The sequence below is a fragment of the Balaenoptera musculus genome, chromosome 19, assembly GCF_009873245.2.
Source record: "Balaenoptera musculus isolate JJ_BM4_2016_0621 chromosome 19, mBalMus1.pri.v3, whole genome shotgun sequence".
In the NCBI taxonomy this organism is placed as follows: Eukaryota; Metazoa; Chordata; class Mammalia; order Artiodactyla; family Balaenopteridae; genus Balaenoptera; species Balaenoptera musculus.
Window position 1 is genome coordinate 33457911 of NC_045803.1, and position 8592 is coordinate 33466502.

Below are 8592 nucleotides of genomic sequence, written 5' to 3' on the forward strand. Positions count from 1 at the left end.
GTCGCACGAATGTTTAGACATTTTTCTGGAATTGCTTTAGAGTCAGCAGTTCATTCTTCTGAATGTACAGCAATGGAATGTGGATATTCCTAATTTCAATTTATGCCTTGCTTAAAATTTCCTAAAGAAATTTTAAGCAGCTTATATTAAAAACATTTATTATAATGTATAAAGAAAAAAACTGTATGCCTTTGCCAGGTGATTTCTCTGAAGAGAACATTTCTTTCAATATTTATGCTTGTGAAGAAAAACAAACAAAAAAGATCACGTGACTCTGTAGGTGCAATTCATATTTAGGGAAGAGAAGAGTCAAAAACTCCACGTCTTTAAAATCAGTTCCTCACTTCTTACCCCCGTGTTTCTGACAGCACAAATAATTTGCCTATTTCTCTCAACTGCAATCCTGCCTCTTCATCACTAGGCCAGGATGGTACTGCGTAATAGAGATGATCACTTTTTGGAAAGGTGATTTTCAGACAGTCTAAGCCTGACCCCTCTTTCTAAATAGGGACACAGCTGCCCTAACTCTACTTAAGATACAAAAACATCTTTTCAATCCCACATTCTTATTCACAAAGCCTCTTCAAAATGGCCACAATGTAACTCTTGTATGTGTAAAAGTGCTTATATTAACTAACTCTTTGGTCATCTCAAGATTTCACTAAATGACATGCACACATATTAAATAATCTGGCAATGATGAATACCCTTCACAGATTCTAAGAATTACTTTTTAGTACACCCTATAAAACATTATCAAAGCTACACAGTTGACTGAAGATAATTTAGCCAACTCTTCATGCTCATTAAGATCATGCCTTCATTCAAGAGATGACAAAGGTGTATCTTTAACAAACTTAGGCTGCTAAACCAGATTCAGGCTGTTTTGTTCCCATTATTATTTTAGTGATTTTAAGTGTATTCTCCACTGCTCCCAACTTCACTTTTACTAGCTGATAAGCAACAATGAACCTTCCTGACACAATTGACTCACTATATCCACCCCACCTGAAACTTTTATCACCAAAGGAGAAAAAACAAGTGATTATCCACTGAGGTGTTTCCCACCACTCAGGCTTCAAGCTCATCTTTGAAGCTACTCTGTTTCCAACTTTCTCTCTGGAATAACAAACTCAGTACTCAAGGAGCTCCTGGATTGAGGGGATCTTCATGAAAAGGCTCTTCTTGCTCCTGAATACCTGTTTACTTTGTAACAAATGGAGCCCCTTTGGAATTTTCACTTTGGAACCCCGTAATTACATTTCAGAACAAGAACGTTCCTGAACTATCATGCTTAGATTTGGAACAGGTCTGCGTATTTTCTTGAAAGTTCACAGGAAAACGGAGTGGGAGGAGTAGCAGAGAGACATCAGGCAGAAGATATGCAAAATGAGAGCTTGTACTACTCATTCTAGAATGTGGCTGGCGTAGTTTATATCCTCCTGACCTGTGAAAAAGAAATTTTAATGCCACTCATAAGACACTCACCTTGAGAATTTTTACAACCACTCTCTCATTGTTGGTGATGTTAATGGCCTCAAATACTTCACTATACTTTCCCCGACCGAGTTTTCGAACCAGCTGGTAATCATCTTGATTACTGTGAAAGGCAAGAAAGAGGGACACATAAATGCCAGCATTTGGGATTAACTGAGCCTATGCCCACTACACACCCCCATCCAGCCGCTTCCATTAATCAAGCACTTGGAACTGTCTATATACATCATGCCACGACTCATTACCTAAATGAAAGCCACAACATAAACTTGGCTCCCTTCACTGGACGCAGATCCAAACCTAACTGGTCCCTCATTAACTTGGGGGAGATGAGGTAGGAAGGCACGGGTCTGAGCCAATCTAGAGAGGTGAGCAAAGAATCACCATCCTGGAGGCTCCGAAGTGCCCCTCTGCCCACAGCACCTGCCTTATACTTCACACGCCGAAGGTAGGCAGCTCCTCCTTTGAGAATCTGGACGTCTTTAAAAAATTTCCTCGCACCCAGCCTCATTTCAAAAAACTAAAAAGGCAGAAAATTTTAATAGCTCAAGAGTACAGCTGCTGACTTCCCACCCCAATAGAAACCCCAAAGCGTGAGAAGGGCCGCTCCCTCACTTGCACCAGGCTCTGGTCTCTGGACCCCTACACTTGTAAGAAAGCATTCCCTGGGGTGAGCGGGAGAGAGGGGTGCGCACGGCGGAGAGGAAGGAACGAGAAGGGGGAGAGGGAGACGAGAACATAGTGTGTGTGGGGGGGGTCTGCCGCCCACCCCAGACCCGAGGAAGCACGGGCCCAGCGGGGAGACAGATCGCTGGGGGACAGATCGCGGGGAGCGAGTGCGGTCTGCATCGGGGGGCGGCCGGGCGGGGGTGGGGGTGAGAAGGCCCGGCGGGGGACGGCGGCGGCTTTACCCCCAGCTCGGGACGTGAGCCTCATAGTCCCAGTACTCGCGGCTCCTCAGGCTGTTCACCTCGGCGTAGACCCGGGCCCTGCTGCCCGCGGCCGGGCCGGGCATGGCGGGCGGGACCGGGGGGCGCCGCGGGGCGCCGAAGGCGGCGGCGGCGCGGCGGGGGTCGCGGGGCGGCGGGCGGAGGAGGCGGCGGGCAGCGGGCCGCCGGAGGAGGAGGAGGAGCGCGGCTGCGGGCGTCCGCGCCAGGCCGGGCCCGCGGGGGCGGGCGGGCTGGGGGCGCGGGGGGCGCCGGCCGAGCCGGCCCGGCCCTGGAGCGGCCGGCGGGGCGGCGGGGCGGGAGGCTCTCGCGCTCCGCGGCGGCCTCCGCTTGGCTCGCGGCCCCGCGGCGGCGGCGGCGGCGTCGGCGGTGGCGATGGCTGCACCAGCAGCGGCAGCCGCCGGCCGGGAAAAGGGTAGCGGCGGCGGCGGTGGCGAAGAAGGAGGAGGAGGAGGAGGAGGATACCCGGAAAAGGGACCGCGCTCACTAGGAGCGGCCGTCGCCCGGCCCGAGGCCTCCCGGGCTCACAGCGCCCCCTGCTGCGCGGGGGGACCCGCCCAGCGGTCCGGCCCCGCCCCCGGCCCCGCCCTCCAAGGCTACCTTCCAAGTCTCCCCATCCTCGGTCTGGCCTAATGCACTCATCACGGAGCCTCGTCCACCCACAGGCTACTGCCCTAGAGGCTTACCCCTCGTATACCCTTTTAGGACTCTCCTACAGACCCTTACCCAAAGCTCTCTACCCTCTCGTCATCCAGAGTTTACCCAGCCCAACCTCCCAAACGGACCCTGTTGTGACCTTTTTGTCACCCAAAGTTCCCATCGAGTCCCTCCCTAATGACTCGCTCTTACCTCTCAGAACCTCTCCTACTCAAGAGAGTTCCCCATCCCTCCCAGAGACACCCCGTCTTCCCCCAATGGACCCTGCCCTGTCACCCAGAGACTCTTGAACCTCCAGACTTCCCCTTCTCTCCTCATCCAGAGCCTTTCTCACGAAACCCTTCTTTTACGCTTTCCCCCAAATTTCCTTCCAGAACCTTCCCTAAGAACCCTCTGTATGTTCACTTCTGTCACTTGGTTAAGTTGGAGTCAGCCGGGTTGCTCACTGTGAAGTTCCTATTTTTCCCTTTGTAATTAATAAGCAATTTGTGGGGAGATACTTTGAGACCATGTAAGTACCCTGGTTTTGTTTGGGACCACAGAGAGCAGGGGAAGAATTGTGAGAGTCCTGCCGGCAGGGACAGGCTAGGGGCATGGACTGAGGGTGGGGTAGCCAACCAAACTTTGGCCTATTTTATTATGTTGTCTTCTAGCCCTGAACGCTCTTCTCTCTTTGATCTTCTGGGCCTTTCTTTTGTCTTGCTTTCCCATCCCACATTTTTTTTTGTCAACAGAACTTCCTCACTCAGCCCAGGTTGCTCTGACTCCAGTCCTTTTTCATATTCTGTTTTCTAGGTGAGACCGTGTTTCCTCCTTTTTGATATAGATAAGGGCACAGACTGTGGAGTCAGATCCATCCCAGGTCTGAATCCCAGCCCTGCTACTTACAGGCTGTGTGACCTTGGGCTGATAACTTAATCTCTCTGTGCTGTAGATTTTACAGCATAAAAATAGTAATGGCACCTACTTCACAGGGCTATGGGGAAAATTAGACAAGGTAAGCCATGTAATACACTTAGATAGCAGATACTACATGCTCAATATTATTATTATCAGACCAGGGCCTTTCTCCTATCACTTTTCTCTCCTTGAGATCACCACATGCCCATCTTTCGGTTCTTTTCTACCCTCCAAGCTTGACCAGGGCCACCTCCACCCCCTCCACTCCCATCTTCCTATGCCTGACTCCTTTTTCCTCTTCAAGGCTCACCTTTAAGTTCACGTTAAATGTTAGAGTTGATACTGCTCTATCGCAGCACCCACCCACATTCTTCAGAAAACTGCATATTTTCTAATTATTTGTTTCCTAGGTTATTGTCTGTTTCCCCCACTGTAGAAACAGCATGAGAACAAAAACTGAGTCTGGATGCTCACCGCGGTCTCACCCAGCATCTGCCACAGCTCAAGGCTTTCAATGAATACAGTGTTACCCTACAGAGCATGTATTAATGACAAAGGGCAACCTGGAGGTCATCACGCTAATCATGGATCAAACTTAACATCATCAGTAAGGGACCAACTGACCCTCTGATGTCATGCGTCAAGAAGGGACACAACATTTGCCCCCAGATTTTAACTTTAATCAGACAAATCCAAACTGGGGAGCATTCTGCAAAACAACTAGCCTGGACTCTTCAAAAAGATGTGTCACAAGAGAAAACAAAACAAAAAACCAACACTCTGGAGTAGTGCTCTTGATTAAAGAGCCTGAGAGATATAACAAAATGAAGTGTATCATTCTGGATTCTATCCTGAATGAAAAGGTAGGAAGGAAAGGAAAGAAAGACGGAGGGAGGAAGGGAAGGAGAAAGAATACAGCTAAAAGGATACTATGTATTGGGACTACTGGGGAAATTTGAATATAGGATGTATACTACATAAAAGTATTGTATCAATGTTAAATTTTATGAGTGTGAGGATTATGTTGTGGTTAGGCAGGAGACTTGCTTGATCTTAGGAGTTATATGCCAAGTGTTTAGGGATGAAGTATCATAATATCTGCAACTTACTCTCAAATGCTTCTCCAGAAAAACATGGGTTTCTGAGAGCACAAGCATGCAAGGGAGAGGGGAGAGATTAGAGAGAAATGTTGACAGTTGGAGAATGTGATTGGACTACATGAGCTTGCAATTTTTTGGTACTTTGAAAATTTTCAAAATAAAAACTGGAAGAAAATAAATAAAGCATTTATGGAATAAGTGGGCTTTGGAATTTAATTCCCAAACCTGCAGACCTCCCTAAATCTCTGTTGCATGAGAAGACACAAACGTTCTCAAATTCTCTTTTTTTTTTTTTAATTTTAATTTTTTTATTTTTTTAAATTTATTTATTTATTTATTTATGGCTGTGTTGGGTCTTCGTTTCTGTGCGAGGGCTTTCTCTAGTTGCGGCAAGCGGGGGCCACTCTTCATTGCGGTGCGCGGGCCTCTCACTATCGTGGCCTCTCTTGTTGCGGAACACAGGCTCCAGACGCTCAGGCTCAGTAGTTGTGGCTCACGGGCCTAGTTGCTCCGCGGCATGTGGGATCCTCCCGGACCAGGGCTTGAACCCGTGTCCCCTGCATTGGCAGGCAGATTCTCAACCACTGCACCACCAGGGAAGCCCCGTTCTCAAATTCTTAATGCAGCCTTAGGATTTCTTTCTGACAAGTCCCTGTGAACTAGTCTAGACCAGAGGTTTTCAATTCTGAGCCCTTGGATGAGCTTCCTAGGTTCAAGGAAACCTTGACACTGTGCAAATTTGTGGGTCAGTGTGTGTGTGTATGTGTGTGTGTGTGTGTTTATGCATGTGGGTGTGTGTGCGTTCTGTCCTTAGCATCCATCAGATTCTCAAAGGAGGCCATGGCCCAAAAAGGGTTCCAAACTGCTGGTCTAACTACTAGGTCTAGTCCCAGCTGGGGTCCCATTCCTTACCTCCACCCCCACCCATCTCTGACCCCACCTACCCTCCCTTCACCTTTCTCTCATCCCTCACCACCTAACCCACACCCATCTCACATAACCTGCTCCCACACCTGCCGGGATGCCTGAGAATTTGCCCATACATCACTCTGGTGCAAAATACCCTTGGATTTGGCTGACACTTGGCTAACTCAGCCCTGAAACCTGCAGTCGGTCCTCCCACGGCCACATGGAGTATTCTTTTGCCGTTTCTTGGTAGATAGGTTAGGCACTCCATGGACTTGGTAGAGACCCACCTCCTCTCCTTCCTGCCAGTTTGCCATGCAGTGTGCTTGGTGTGAATTAAGATGGGCGACTGGAGATGGTACCAATGCAGCTTACACTGAAGGAGTAAGATTCACTTGGATATGGAGAAGGACAGGCCAGTGGCTCTGCAGGGATGGCAGACAGGGTAGGGACACATTCAGTGAACCAGAATCAACCTCCCCTAATTACTCTGTGTGTGTGGGTTTGGGGAGGAGCATAATTCAGGGTTACACAAGGGAGAATGAAAGAGGGCATCTTGAGTCAACTGGCCCAAGAATTTAATACCAGCTCCTCCTATGCCCCCAAATTCTATCCAGATACTAAAAAATAACCCCCAACCCCCCTCCCATAATTTAAAAACCCTCACAAGAACACCTTCTATCTTTCCAAGGCCTATGTCCAAAACATTTGAGAGGTTTACAGGCTTTTATGCTATATTGCTGATCCTTAGAACCTAGCCCAAGAAAATGATGGCAATTATGATCAAAGAGTTATTAATGGTAGTGACAATTTGTGTGTTCAATATCATTGAATCCTGCAAAAACCCAGAGGCTAAAAACCATTGAATTTACCCCTTAACTGGGTGGATTGTATAGTATGTGAATTATATCTCAAGAAAGCTGTTTAAAAATCCAGTGAGCTTGGAGCTGTTGTAAGGATCTCCTTTTTGCAGTTGTGGAAACCAAGACTCCAATGACATGGATAATTGAGGCAGAGCCTGGATTTGAACTCTGGTCTTTCTGACCACCAAGTCCATTTCCTTAACCCATTTCTGATTCAGTATATCCCCCCAAAGACCTAAAGATGTTCATCATGAAAATCATCATCTTTAAAATCATGAAAATGTTAAACAACCTAAATATCCCCAATTGGGGGACCAGTTAAATAAATCGTGTATCCCTACAGTGAAATATTAGGCATCATTAGAAATTATGATTATCAGGAATTTTTAGTGATGAGAAAAATTTTATTATATGAGGTTTTTTAATAGGTTTTTAAAAAATTACACAAGTCATTGTGGTAAGCAGAATAATGCCACAGTCTCCGCCTTGTTCCCCAGAGATCTCTACTTTCTAATCTCTGTGACCTGTGAATATGTGAATATATTACTTTACATGGAAAAAGAGGCTTTGCAGATGTGATTAAATTAAGGATTTTGAGATGGGGAGATTATCCAGGATTAGCCAAGTGGGCTTAATATAATCACAAGGGTCCTGATAAAGGAAAGAGAGGCAGGAGAGCCAATGAAGTAGATGTGAAGATGGAAGCAGAGGTCAGCGTGATGCAATTGCTGGCTCTACAGGTGGAAGGGGGCCATGAGCCAAGAACTGTAGTCAGCCTCCAGAAACTGGAAAAGGTAAGGAAACATTCTCACCTAGCAACTCCAGAAGGAATGCAGCCCTGCCAACACCTTGATTTTAGTCCAATGACACCCATTGCGAACTTCTGACCTCTTGAACTATAAGATAATAAACCTGTGTTGTTTTAAGCCACCAAGTTTGTGGTAATTTGTTATAACAGCAACAAGAAACTCATACAGTAGAATATAGTTACTAAACATTCTTCAAGAAACTCAGTCAGTGAGGTTAAAAGTGAAGAGTGTTCTTCTTTCCCTTCCATATTCCCAGTTTGGTGTGTATCCTTCCAGGCCTTTTCCTCTGCAATAAGAACATATAATACAATAACATATAATACAATGTATGTTCTTTTGCTTTTCTTTGCTTTGCACCAAAGTGTATATACATACTCAGTAGATAAGTTCTCAGGCTTGTAACAAATGCATAGAAAAAGAACTGCAAGGAGATACATTAAGTGCCTTTGAGTCTGTGAATCACTTGATTTTTCTTTTGTAGTCAGAAAAAATAACCAATGTTTAGATGCTGTTGACTATCTTGGCCCTTCTCCCAACAACCTGTGGGTTAGTGGGGGCTTTTCACCAGTTGGGAGGTTGTAGAGGGTTGGGGAGTAAGGTCTTAAATTCTCTCTGTAATCAGAGGAATCCAGAGGGAGTGCTGGGCTCTCATTTCTGTGTGTCTTTGAGGCTCCAGACAGGTGAATAAAGTGTGTTCATTAGGGCCGCACTGGCAGCACTCCACCTGGGTCCATTCCCACAACTTCCTTAGGGATAACACGCTTTCTTTTTTTCTTAATCATCCTTAAAGTGTGACCCACTCCACCCTCCACGCAGCAGGTGTCCCCATAGAGGGGCAGGAGCAGATTTAGCACAGCCTGCCCAGACTAGAAACAGAAATTTTCTGCTGGTGTTCCAGTGGGGTCCTCTTTTA

At 46.8% G+C, this 8592-nt stretch overlaps 1 protein-coding gene across 2 annotated transcripts in view; it reads right to left on the reverse strand.

The window, feature by feature from the left end:
* CSNK2A2 (casein kinase 2 alpha 2) overlaps positions 1 to 2530 on the reverse strand; it is a 38980-nt gene extending 36450 nt beyond the window's left edge. For both annotated transcript variants that reach the window (XM_036833808.1, XM_036833809.1), the window contains exons 1-2: positions 2409 to 2530; positions 1489 to 1600 (exon numbers count right to left, since the gene is read on the reverse strand). In XM_036833808.1, the coding sequence (XP_036689703.1) occupies positions 1489 to 1600; positions 2409 to 2512 (216 nt within the window). In that variant the 5' untranslated portion in view covers positions 2513 to 2530. The remainder of the gene's footprint in view (positions 1 to 1488; positions 1601 to 2408) is intronic.
* Between the last annotated feature and the right edge of the window lie 6062 nt (positions 2531 to 8592).